The 13863-nt window shown below is 39.4% G+C and overlaps 1 protein-coding gene across 7 annotated transcripts in view; it reads left to right on the top strand.

Annotated features, from left to right (window-relative positions):
- RHOBTB3 (Rho related BTB domain containing 3) overlaps positions 1–12777 on the top strand; it is a 59718-nt gene extending 46941 nt beyond the window's left edge. For 3 of the 7 annotated variants that reach the window (XR_008445301.1, XR_008445299.1, XR_008445302.1), the window contains 5 exons: positions 658–831; positions 2339–2505; positions 3662–3758; positions 5046–6262; positions 7010–12777. Coding sequence is in view for 1 of the 7 variants with exons in the window: in XM_054031324.1 (XP_053887299.1) it covers positions 658–831; positions 2339–2505; positions 3662–3758; positions 5046–5157; positions 10963–10966 (554 nt within the window). In the remaining 6 variants the exon portion in view is untranslated. The remainder of the gene's footprint in view (positions 1–657; positions 832–2338; positions 2506–3661; positions 3759–5045; positions 6263–7009) is intronic. The other 4 variants (XR_008445300.1, XM_054031324.1, XR_008445304.1 and 1 more) reach the window with 4 other exon arrangements.
- Positions 12778–13863: the final 1086 nt, after the last annotated feature.

The following is a 13863-nucleotide window of genomic DNA, read 5'->3' as shown; positions in this document are numbered from 1 at the left end:
CAGAGGGAAATGAAGATGGTTGGATGTTGTCATAATAAACAGATCAGTTAAATGCTAATATATATACTTACATGAAAATTCTATAGATTGACTATATGACTCCTTCCCACCCTTCAGACATTATCCGTCTTGGTAGGCCCTGATCCTGTAACTTCTTGCATATGGGTGAATTGCTGCACTTGTGTGGAGCCTATTCCCTTTAGTACAGTGCTGCACAGGTGCAGCAATCCACCTAGACTCAAAAAAATTGCAGGATCAGGGCCTTGATTATAAGCTTTTCAAAGAAAGGACTATACAGCACCTAGTACAATGGCATTCCACCTTGGATGATTTGCCTTAGTGTGTTTGAATGTGATCTCGCAAAGCTTTAGTCATGTCAGTGATGCTCCTGAAATCAGTTGAACTACTTGGGTATATTGCAGATTCTTACACATGCCTTTTATTTGCATACAGAAGACACAATGGTCCAAATCCTCAGCTGGTGTAAATTGTCATATCTCCATTGACTTCAGTGGAGTGATGTCAGTTTATACCAGCTGAGGATCTGCCCTGAAGTGATAAGTACTTCTCTAACTTGCAAAACTGGTGTAGAGAGCAGGCTGCAGTAATAAATGTGTCTATAACAATAATAATAAAAAATTGTTTTAAATCTGACAGGTGCTACTGTACCAGCCCACAGAGCAGTTCTAGTGGCTCGCTGTGAAGTAATGGCAGCTATGTTTAATGGAAGTTATATAGAAGCAAATAGTTTTCTGGTTCCAGTTTATGGGGTTTCCAAAGATACTTTCCTCTCCTTTCTAGAGTATCTGTATACTGATTCTTGTTGTCCAGGTAAGCAAATGTAAAAATATCCTTATATCCTTTAACTCCTTGCATACTTCAGGCATATTTTTGCCCCCAGATTTTGTGGGGGTTACGGGGGTGAAAGGGGGAAGTAAGGGGGAGGAGATACACCAGTGACTTTTCATTTCCCTGCTTCTGCAACATACTGAATGAAGGATTGAAGTTTTACACTTCTCTGTAAGTTAATATCCAGGTGTAATCCCAATATAAAAAAATTAAGTGAAAAGTTTCTAGTCGTATCCTTAACACCTTCATCTTTTTGCATTTTGTGTCTAAATGGCAATGTTGTAAACAAAGTACATTGGGAAGAGTTTTGCATTACCAGATACTTTAAATTCACTAGTAAAAGTATTCATATTGGTCGATGTATTTCTGGTTAAGGATTTCTATTGGCTGAAGATATTTCTTAGAAACTTTTTGTCTTAGGTGTAGCTTTCTGTGGTACAACATGAGAATGAAGTTCTCTCTCCCTTAAAAAGGAAAACTTTATTTTTTTTGTAAGTTATCAAAATATGATGCATTAGTGTATCATTACAATGAAGTATATTTATAATAGAATTTACAAATTGTTTTATTCATCTTCTACTTAAGATTTAATTTTCAATGTGTTACTTAAGTCATTTCAATGCCATTCCAATGCCTTGAGGCCATTTTCTAGATGAAAAAAGAAATACAGTTTAAATACTGTTTAGTCAGAGCTCCAGGTTAGTACAAAGTTGTTTCTCTTTGTCAAGTTTCATTTTTTTTAAAGCTTAAATCTATCTAATCTGTTTAATCTAGTAATGCAGTTATAACAAAACCGGATGATTACACTGAACTGGAATAAATCCCTAAAACAGATTTTGGTTAAAGTAATCTTGGTTTTATAAGCTATCATAAGAAATATTGGAATTTTACATTGTAATACTTAAATATTTCAAGTGACTCCCACTAGAGGACATGAATGAATTTTTTTTTTTTTAAATAATGCTCTATTTTTTCTTTTTCATCTCTGTGTCCAACACTACCTGCTTAAATGTTACTATTGTAATTTACTGTTTGGGGGGGGGGGGGGAAGAAAGACCTTGCTGTGTTATATCTGGCTTTTTCATGAAACTTTGCATAATTGTATAAAAACAATTTTTTCTCCACACAGCAAAATGATATAAATTGGAAGGTCAAATCCTAAATTCACTGAAGACTGTTCACTTCACTTCAGCAGCAATATTTGACCCACAATCTACAACATAGGAAAGTTTAGTAACTACATTGCATTAGCTCATTTTTTTTGGAAGATAAAATAGTGGTCACGCTTTTTGAAATTAAATACTTTTCTGCTAAAATAGAGTTCACCTGTCAAAAATTGTGAAATACAGTGCAGGAACATAAGATAATCAGAAGCACTTTGATTTTGTGTCTATTCCAAGCAAATTTAAGTGATTACTGTAAAAATGGTTTTGATCAGCCTGCCAATGAGATTGCACTAACCATAAGTCATGTTTGGTTTTTTTACCAGCCAGTATTTTGCAAGCCATGTCTCTCTTGATTTGTGCTGAGATGTACCAGGTATCCAGACTCCAGCATATCTGTGAGCTTTATATCATCACACAGCTGCAGAGTATGCCTAGTAGGGAATTAGCATCTACAAGTCTTAGCGTTGTCAGCTTGCTCAGAAAAGCCAAGGTATGTATTGCTCATACATGAACATGTAATGTATGAGTGATGGAATTTCTTTAAAAAAAATTTTTTGTTGATATTTCACTTTTCAGGGTTGGATATTTACTGGTATATCTGTTCTTTAGGGATTAGTGGTAGCACAAGGATAGCCAGAGTACAACCTGCCAAGAGCACAGTTTCCCCCGCCTTTGTACCATGAGAACTTTCTTACTTGCAGCGTGTCTATGCATTTGTGACATGTCCTGCCTGTGAGCCACATAGTAGTAATTCAGCTAAACTGTGCAGATTCTATCGTAGAAGCACTGCAGTGAGTCTATATGAAGTGGTTCCTTCTTTAGTGCTGGAAGAGCTGTCTCCAACTGTGCACCACGTCTCAAATGCACAGAAGGATTGGGTAGAACAGAGTGTGCATTTGAAAATGATGAATAAGAAACCAAGTGGTAAGAGAAGATAGGCGAGCTGAGAAACAGGACAGGAAAGAGGAGAGACAAAAATAAAGACCGATTGGGGGAACAGAAAAGGAGAGTAAAGACAAGACGGATAAAATCATTTTTACTGCTCAGGGATAGGAAGTGCAGCCTCTTAAAGAAACAGTGTTTCATTAAAAAAAAAAAAGAGAGAGAAGGCAGAATTAGCTTACCCACAATAAACTCTTGCAAAAAAAAAAAAAAAAAAAGTACGCAAAAAGACAAGGGAGAAGAGGAGTTAGGAGATCTTGCTGTGGCATTAAACAGCAATTAGTTGTACTTTATTAGATAGTGGCTAAACTAAACTAAATTTAGCTGTTATATTAACCAAAACATTTTTAGAAAAGATACATACTCTCAACAACAAATTTGAAATTGATTTTTAACTGGCCCTGAATTTTCTCAGTCCTAATCTGCTTTGTGAGACTGTCATGGTGTCTGGCAGCTACCTGTTTGCTGCCAGTTTTCTGCTGTTTCAAACACGTTCTCAGAATTTGTATGTCGTTGCCAGTTTGTTGTGCTATATTTTCCCTCATTTATTTTTGCCATGGATACCGCTCTTCATTTGTTATGCTGTTACTTTGACACTGGAAATCTTAAATTATGACTTTTGCTTTTTTCCTTCTGCTATCTTTTATCTGTCTTAATCATGAACAATATTTGTATTCTGTTTCACTTTCCTTTTTTCCTTGCAGTTTCACAACTCTGACTGCCTTTCAACCTGGCTCCTTCATTTTATTGCCACTAACTACCTCATCTTCAGTCAAAAGCCTGAATTTCAAGATCTTTCAGGTAGTTTACCAATTCCTATCTTTTAAAAATTAAAAAACCCACCTTTTCCATTATATTTGGACTGAAGAATAAATGCAAAGTAATGCTGCTTCTGAGCATGTGAGGAGATAAGTACATCTCTCTGAAGTCTTACTTAAGTCTATTTATTTTATACATTGAATCAAGATTACAAGTTGCTTCCAAGGACGTGCTATTTAAACACCACATAATAAGCATGATGTTTAAAAAAAAATTTAGGATCTCTATAATGCTGTCCAATAGCTGATATAGCATATTATGAAACCAAATGATTAAATGGCACTTCATTCATGTAAGTAAACCCAAGTGACAAAGTAGTCAGTCAGATTGGTTTAGGAAATAGAGGTGGAAGAGGTAAATTATATAGTTCATTTTTTTTTAAAAAGCCAAACCTTGTGAGGTGCCACCCACCCAGTTTGCTTTAAAAGAAATGTAGAAACCACCTGACGGATTAATGGGAGTTGTATTAGCTCTGCACCTTTCACAATATGGCCCTATTGTACTCTGCTGACATCTGTATTCTGCCTGTCCCTAGCCCAAGAAAATTGGCTGTGGACATCCTCTGCTGCAATCTGATTCAGGAAATGCTGGGACACAGAGTTAGGAAGAAGGATGTATCTTGCCTAATTATGATGACCTAAAATTGTGTTTCAAAAAAAGTTATTTTTTAGGAAGATCAGTAACAAAATCAAAAAACAAAAAAATTAAGCTAAACCCACAACAAAAAGGAAATTCAGCATTAGGGCTTATTTTACCCTTTTGTCACTATCAGAAGGCTTTTGGTTTGGCTAAGATCAAGTTTAGTTTTAAATTCAGTTATTAGAGATGTATCCACATCCCCTTCGTTGTCATTCTCCGTATAGGAAGTCCGGTATGGAGAAGGAACTACTCCTTGTTTGTTGTGGTTGCATAAGAAAGCATCCCGCACTGTTGCTACCCATGTTGTATCTCTTTTGTGGATAGAGGATTTGTCTCCAGGACTGTCATTTTGGTATCTTTTCTGAATACTACGTTCATTTAAAATTAACTAACTTATTTATGCCTAGCACAACAATAAGGGTATTCAGGCAGTTGATTTTTACAGTTTATGTGCTGCAAAAAAACGTAAGCACAATGAACAGAGTTTCAGCCTTAACTTTACCGCCCCCTTCTATTATGGGTTTGTGTGTCCTTAATGTTGTTTAAACCAATTTTTAGTTTTTCAGTTTGTAATTCGTGTGTGTGTGTGTATACACATGTTTAACATTAATACTATTTATTTACTTTTAGTGGAAGAGCGCAATTTTGTTGAGATGCACAGATGGCCTTCCCATATGTACTTGAAACAGCTTGCAGATTACAGGAATTACATCAACTCCCAGAAATGCCACTGCATAGTAATGTAACCAGAAGATTGATTATTCATAAACTGGAGAATCACAGGCTGGGAATTACATGGAGGCTATTAAAACTGTAGCAGGGATGAAAATAAACATTTAAGTCCTGCTGTACTCTATAATGTGCTTGCTAATACTCTTTTCATTAGTAATGAATTAATGTGATGTTTTAAAGGGATTAAGAAATATACCATAGGACAGCATAAGGAGTTAATCAGGCCTGGTCTACACTACAAAGTTAGGCGGATGTAAACCGCATGTGCATGTCTATACCTAAATTTGTCTCTTATTGATGTAAGTGCCCCGTTAACAGCAATGCAGTAACACTACCTCCCTGAGCAGCATTAAGCCATGGTTGATGTACTGAGGTCGACGCAACACAAGTGTAAACACTGCGTTACTTATATGAATTCTAACAGTCCTCCAGCAGCTGTTCCACAGTGTCTGACGCTAATCTCTTTGGTCACAATTGTGAATGCCATTGTCCAGGGGTCATGGAGACTGGAAGGCCCTCCCTCTGTTTTAAAGCCCTGCAAATTTTTGAAATGGCTTTGCTTGATTGTCCAACTGGAGAGCACACCTAGCAGCTCTCCATTGTGTGCAACTGTGCAGCTGGCCATGGCGGCTACATGCTCCAGACACACTCCAGCTTGGAGTAGACAAGAGATATTGGATCCTCTGGGCCTGTGGGGAGAAGAGGCTGTGTAAGCACAGCTACGGACCAGCCATAGAAAAGTAAACATCTATGAGCAGATTGCACAGGGGATGTCGGAGGAGGAGTACAACAGGGGCCAGCAGCAGTGCTTTGTGAAAGTGAAGGAATTTGGTCAGCCATATCGAGAGGCCAACAATCATTCTGGTGCTAACCTGCAGACCTGCCACTTTTACAAAGAGCTGCATGCCATAATTGTCAGAGACGCTACTGATATCCCGCACATAACCATGGATACCTTTGAGGACCCCAAGCCACAGGTCCCTGGCATGAACAGCTAGGAGGAGGATGGGGGACGTGCGACCAGGGAGCCAGGACCTGTTTTGAGACTCCACCGCAGTCCAGTCAGTCCCAGCAGTTGAGCACTGGTGAGCTCAATGCAGGGGAAGGAACTTTGGGTAAGTTTGTAAATGAATTTCCCATTACAATGACGTACTGCTGGTGCTCCCAATTTAACAGGGCACAGTTACTGACTTTTCATTAATTTACTTGTACTAAAAGAGGTAGTAGTACAACAAAGACAGCTATTGTTGTTATCTGCTTTTCATTCTCTTGTAGAATTAGGCAAGGGAGGGCATGTGGAGCAGTTTATGTACACAGGTATGTCCCTTGAATTCTCATGAGAGATCTTGATGAAACTTTCATGGAGGTACTCTGCAATCCTCTCCTGAAGGTTTCTAGGGATGGCAGCCTTATTGCTTCCTTTCTGGTAGGACTTTTCCCATGCCACTCAGCAATAACTTCCGCAGGCACCCTTCTAGTACACAGGCTAGCAGCAGACAGGCCTGGGTGGCTTCAGGACAATAATCAGCAGCTGTGCTCTCTGTGCCTTTGTTAAATCAGGAGTGAGAGAGCAGCTAAAATCACCACTTCCTGTGGACAGTGGTGCCAGTATTTAGTACCATTGCTCTATACTCATAGTTTCATGCAACTGAGCAATTCCCTCATTTCCTTCCCTTGGCAGGCCATACTCACCATGGCTGACTGTCGAGTGGCACCGTGCACAAGCACTCCGAAGCAAAAGTATCAATAAGCATGTCTTGTTTAAAATTTTAGGGGTGTAAGAGAAGGGGGTTCTGAATTTTAAGTTTCACTTTCTGTTGTAACTATATTGACAGTGGTACCTCTGTGTGTTTTATCTGCAGCTGCTGCCATTGCGGCTCTGAGAGGTTCCCCCCTCCGCACCTGAGGAAAAAAGCCTGAGCTAGATGAGGAGAAAGAGGAGGACTCGGGATGACATGTTCAATGAGATCCTGCAAGCCAGTGCTGCGTGAGACCGTGAGAAAAGGGTCTGGAGGGTGAACATTACAGACAGCCTGGGGAAGATAAAAACGGAGAAGAGAGAGGCCCAGGAGTCCCAGCAGGAAAAGGAGAGGGAGATGCACCAAGACATAATGGAGCTTCTCCAACAGCAAACAGAGATGCTGCAGACTCTTGTGGGCTTAGTTTCAACAATCCCAGGTTCTCCTCCCTTTGCAGTCCATGGCAAACTCCATAACAGCACCTCCCTATGCTCTCCCACCCTACATTCCATGTGGTATCAGGGGCTTTATCCCTATCCCTCCCACTCCACCCCAGCAGACATTAAGGACAACCACAGCCTCACAAACTGATCTGTGAAATCCATGGTTGCTGTATATGTAGATTAATGGACAGGAATGTTCTTTCCACTGGTTTTTCTGTTTCATTAATTTATTAAGTTTTTAATGTATTTGCTTTTAAATTGCACAGATTTTTCTTTGCACTGGTTTTGCTAGTGAATAACATTCTATTTGGAAAATAATCTTTTAGTTCACAACACATGCTTCAGAGTGCCTAGCAATTCTGAAAGCACCTACTTAATTATTACTGTACAGTGTGGCACAACTCATAGGATCAGTGACAAACCGCATATAATCATAAATGTACAGCAAGCACAACAAAATTAAGAGGACATTGACAGTGCTATATTCATAGATGTACACTACACCATTCCTAACAGGCCCCAAAACAGCAGGGCCAGGTAGAGCAGAGTACACCACACGGTACTGTGGCTCACTGTTAAAATGGTCTTCAAAGCCTCTCTGAGCTGTATGGTTTGGTGTTGAGCTCTTCTAATGGCCCTTGTGTTTCGCTGTTCTAACTCAGCAGACTGCCAGTCCACTCTGGCGGAAACTTTTCCCCCTTTGCTTCCCTGAGATTATGCAGGACACAGCAGGCAGCTATAACCATTGGGATGTCTTTTTTTTTTTTTTTCACTGAGATCCAGTCTTGAGTAAACAACACAGGCATCCCTTCAGTCTTCCAGAAGTACATTCAACTGTCTTTCTGCACCTGCTAAGCCAATAGCAAAATCTTTCCATGGTGCTGTTGGGGTGGCCAGTGTACGGCTTCATGAGCCAGGGGAGACAAGGGGTAGGCTGGGTCTCCCAGGATTGCTATTGGTATTTCAACATCACCAGTGGTAATCTGCCAGTTGGGAAAGAAAGTCCCTGCTTGTAGCTTTCTGAACAGTCCTATATTTTTAAAGATGCAAGCATCATGCACATTCCTTGACCAGCCAAAGTTGATGCCAGTGAGGAGATCCTAGTGATCCACCAATGCTTGCACAACTATAGAAAAGTAGCCCTTTCTGTTGATGTACTCTGTGGCAAGATGGGCTTGTGCCAAAATAGGGATATGTATGCTATCTTTGCTTCACCACAGTTCAGAAATCCCTTTACTGAAAATCCTTCCAGCATGTCCTGCACGTTGCTGAGTCACAGTACTGTATAGCAAGAGTTGATTAGTAGCCTTGCACACTTGCATGACAGTGGCCCCCTTAGTGGATTTTCCAACTCCAAAATAATTTTGCACTTACCAGTAGCAATCTGACACTGCAGGTTTCCACCGTGCAATCACTACTCTCTTCTCCACCATCAGTGCAGTTCTCATTTTGATGTCCCTATATTGGAGGGCTGAGGCAAGCTTGGCACACAGATTCAGGAATATGGCCTTGCGCAGCCGAAAGTTCTGCAGCCGCTGCTCATCATCCTACGCCTACATTATGATGTGATCCTACCAGTCAGTGCTCATTTCTTGGTTCCAGAAGTGGTGCTCTACCAGTTTGAACACCAGCAACAACCTTGAATTTGTTCTTGCTATGTCCCAGAGCAATCTGTGCTCCAAGATACTGTTGTGTTCCCTGCTTATTCGTGGATGTTATGGCTCTGCAAACATCGGAAGATCATGCGTCCTGTGCTTGCAACGCTTGTGACAATAGTGCAGAGCTGTGCAAGTGCCATGCTTCTGTCAGAAATGGTGGACAGTGAGGAGGGCTGCATAGGTTCATGGGGAAAAAGGCATGAAAATTATGGGATATAGATAACATTATGGCATGGATTGAATAAAAACAATTGCAAACTGGCCCATTGCCCCCAGTCACTGCTCTTGATGTGTTTCTGCCCCACCATACATTGCCAAAACATCCTAAAAGACAGTGAATTGGACAATAGTGGGTTGCACTGAGATACCTACCCTGCATTGACACCAGCACTCGTGAGTTTGTGTAATACTTACACAAGCAGCCAAGTATGCATACACATGAGTGATGTACTAACAATGGTGGCTTTATGCTGATGTAACTTGCGTCAACCAAAGTTTGCAGTGTAGACATGGTCTCTGTTGTTTAGCTGCAACCTGTTTTCCCTAAGGATTCTTTGCTGCAATACTGGTGGTTTCAACTTATAGATGAGGTGTTGAAAACATTTTAACTGCATAAGTTGCCCTTACAATCATGTGAACTGGTATTTTCTCTCTAGCTAGGTGCTTATATGGCCCCATCGTTGTACTGTCTGAGCGCCTCCTGTGTATTTAAAAATAGAAATAACAATCTTCCCAACCTGTAGGAGAAAAAGCTGGTTTAATTTCTAGGGGTGTGTGTGTGTGTGTGTGTGTGTGTGTGTGTGGAAATTAAGGGAAAGTAAAGGCAAAGAAGAAATTTGTATTCAATTGTGAAAGGTATGAAGTCAACAGTCATCCTTATCTGTTGCAGGAGAAAATTCCATAGCATAGGAAACTTTCCTGAGAAAGTTCTGTCTCCCACAGTCAAACTTCCCCCCTCTTGGTTGACAGTTAAATCATTTCAGCTGAACCCAACTGCCAAGGGGATCATATTCACAAAGAAAGAGGTAGCCATGGCCAGTTCTATGGAGAACTTTGACTACCAGAACAAACCTAGAACTCAACTCTGTTCAACCGTAAGCCTTTGCAGAGAGCGCATTAGCCCAGTGTATTCATGGTGACCTGTGTTTCTGAGCAGTTGGGTTGCTCCATGTTGTACTAATTGGATTGGTTCAGGTTGTGTGGATTCATTTTTTGATATGAGCCAAAATAATTAAGCCTGGAGATCTTAAATAGGATCACCATAGTTTTGTGCGATATTTTGGTGAGGCATAGATGAGTGAGTGGCTTTTTTTCAACTATTGATGTATAGACATTCAATAGCACTGAGTCTAAAAGGAGCCCCAGGCTCAGACCATCTTAACAATTGAAGGATAGAGGTCTACAATAGCAGGAATTTTATGCAGGAAGCAAGTTCTTCAAAGTGGTTCCCTCTGCCTATCAGCAAAACCACAATCTTATTTAGGGTCAGCTTTAGCCAACTGTTCTTGTATTGTAGGGAGTGGTGTGTGTAATATGTCAGTGTTTGGTCCTAGAGGGACAATGTAAAAAAAAAGGAAGATTAATGAAAAGGTTACTTAGTCCTGAAAACAAGGCAGGATGAACCATTTTAAAGGCACCTGCAGAAAAATTTGCTGCCAGGCGAAGGTGAGACCCACCATATTAACTAGTATCTATACTATTCTGTTAATAAAGAGGAGGAGTTTTTGTATCTCTACACAGTTATTCTTTTGGGAATTACACACTAGAACGATAAGGGATTTTCTTCTGGTGCAGTTTTAGAGGTCCAGATAGCGTTCCCTATTTTGGGACAAAAATAATGGTACTCCGCTGGCTCCAGATATCGAAGGTTAGCTCAGTTAGGAATGTTAATTAATAGTATTTATATATAGCTTTGTGTCTGAAGATCTAAGAGAGCTTAACAAATGTGAGCAGCATTATTATCTTTGTTTCACAGATGAGGAAGACCGAAACAGCGAGTGGTTGAGATTTGTTCAAGATCAGATTGCTAGTCAGTGACAGAACTTGGAATAGCACATTGTCTCCGGCAAGGAATAAAACAGATGAGTCTGCTACCATGGAGAAAGAGATGTTAAAGGTGGAATAAAAATGGTCATACATTAAAGTGGAAACAAAATATGCATATAATTGAAAAAAAAAGTAAAAAAGATTTAACTACCTCCCTATTTCCTAATGTTTGTATCTGTTGCAGTAGAAATTAAAAATTCTAGATGTAGATCAGCTGGATGAATGACAAATTTTGAAGTTTTGAAAGCTTAAGGCCATCAGCAAAAATGAGTACAGAATTGTAAGTCTAATTTGCATGAACAATTACTTAACATGCTCTGTCACAGAATCTGCACCTACAACTGGCCAGTTTAATCATTTAACTTGTGTTTGTATGCACAAATACTAAATTCATGTGTGCAGTCATGGTAATTACATATACAAATTGTGTGTGTGAATGTTTGCCCATATTGCATGTGGCCCTAGGTGTTTAATATTTTGAAAATCTGATTTGCTACGTTAGAATTTCTTGCCAGTAACTCAATGTAGTGGGATATTTATTTTCATGAAGGAGATTTCATAAATCCTTTTTCCCATTAATAGCTTTAAAAAAAAAAAAAAAGTAAAATGGAAATATGAACTGTTTCTGTGGACCAGAAAATATTTTATGGTATTGTCTATTTATTTTAGTCTTTTGTGTTAATCATCCACAAACACTTTATATAGTGAGGCCAAGCAATGTGAGGAGACATTTATCCATAGATTTATAACTTGCTAATTACTCAAACACAAAATATCTTTCCATTCTTCGCAGGTGTCCCTATTATGTTACCTATATCAGGTGGAGACACTAGGTCAAACCCAGAATGCTGTGATAATTTGAGAAAATGAGTGATTTCTCCACACAAACAGAATAACAAATGGATGCTTTTCTTTAGAAATGTGCTTTTTTAATTTAAAATCTATGCCTTAGATATAGGTTTTGCTAACGCTATCTCGTTACTTAGGTACAATTCAGAAATCCATATATGATATTCAGAAGTTAGTCAAAGCACCACTGAATTTGATCTATGTGACTTTACATGTATATTTTTGCATTGATTTAAATTAAAAATTAGGAAGTTCCTGAAAACTTGATTCAAACAATTAAAAGATCTGAAAATATTAAAATAGCTTAGAAAAGGAAAACCAGTACATTAGTTTAGGAAAGTAACTCTCTTTGGGTTTTGTATCGGCAATCAAGTCCATTTTTAAGAGAGCTGTTCTGCTAATAACTTGCTCTTTTCTTCTGAAGTACGATCATCACTTCTTATCAGTTTAATGTATGGTATAGTAGTATTCAAGGATCTATTCTTTTATAACTGCTTTGAATTCATATTGAGAGACTAGACCTCTACCTTGTTAGTGAATCCTGTTAACAACATTGTTACACACCTTTTTTCCATGTTTGTTTATGATACATGTACACTTACATCAAGCCAGTATGGAGGCTTATATTGAGGCTAACATAGGAAGTCGTCTGTCTTAAGAAACATTAATTTCCACAGGACAGAGTGTCTCTGCTGTAGTCTTTAAATCTTGGTGAACAAGGTAAGAATGTTTAGGAGAAAATAACTTATTTTACCAAGGCATGTGCTGAAATTCAGCTTTTGATATTTTCATAAGTTATGGAATGGTATTTTCTCTTTGACTAAAATTTACAATTTATAGATTTAGTATTTAAACACTTTGTAACAAAACAATAAACATTTTTACTGCATCTCAATTTCATGTGATTACCCATTTTTGTTTAGAAAGTTTGAACAGTGTGCTGGAAAGAGTTAAACAGCAAAACTGTGTAATTCATATGCTGGTAGATAAAGTGAGAGTAAGCAATGTTGTTTTTATTATTCTTCATTTGTAGTGTTCCAGAGTCCAAATTAGAATTAGGACCCCACTGAACTACATGTTGTACATAGGAAGACATTTTGTAATAGGATTGGTGTTGAACAGCATTGTGTTCTTCACATGGTTTGTATATAAATACTGAGGATACATTTTAATGAAGCTTCCCAAATTAAGTAATAGAGATGCAATAGCCTCTTCATAGCCACACTTCCATCTTTATTTTCATCCCTTCTCTAATACTTTCAGAAATTTTTTGAACTGGCCTGTGAGAGGGGGAAGTGAGGAAAAAGAATGACATATGAGGTGTTTCTGTTCAGTTTTTTTTCTTAGTGATACATCAGAGCGTAGCCAGCTACATCATAGCACTTCCTGCCAACGCTTGCTCTTCAGTGCTGATCTCTTAGATGAGCTGAAGCTCGGTAGTAGAAAAGAGAAATAGAACAGGATACTTTGGTATGAAGCTAGGACGGATGCTGCATATTAAAGATTGACATGGATTTATGCACTGAGGATTTTTCCTTTGAAGTAAATCTGGGCCATGACTTAAATGCCAGAAGGGACCATTCGTATTATCTAGATCAGTGGCGGGCAACCTGTGGCCCCTCAGGGTAATCCCCTGGTAGGGTGCTAGACAGTTTGTTTACATTTGCATGGCCGCCCGCAGCTCCCAGTGGCCACGGTTCGCTGTTCCTGGCCAATAGCTGCAGGAAGTGGAGGCCAGCACATCCCTATGGTCCGCGCCGTTTCCCGCAGCTCCCATTGGCCAGGAACAGCAAACCGCGGCCACTGGGAGCTGCGGGCAGCCATGCAAATGTAAACAAACTGGTGACCCATCAGCGGATTACCCTAATGGGCTGCGGACGGCCTGCGGGCCCCAGGTTGACCACCACTGATTTAGATGCTCCAATCACTGAACATGCTGTCACTGTTGTGGGGGTAACTGCATCTTTGACCCCTTTGTGGC

This window comes from Malaclemys terrapin, chromosome 6, assembly GCF_027887155.1.
Source record: "Malaclemys terrapin pileata isolate rMalTer1 chromosome 6, rMalTer1.hap1, whole genome shotgun sequence".
In the NCBI taxonomy this organism is placed as follows: domain Eukaryota; kingdom Metazoa; phylum Chordata; order Testudines; family Emydidae; genus Malaclemys; species Malaclemys terrapin.
The sequence above is the reverse complement of the archived record's forward strand: the minus strand, read 5'-3'. Positions and strand labels throughout refer to the sequence as shown.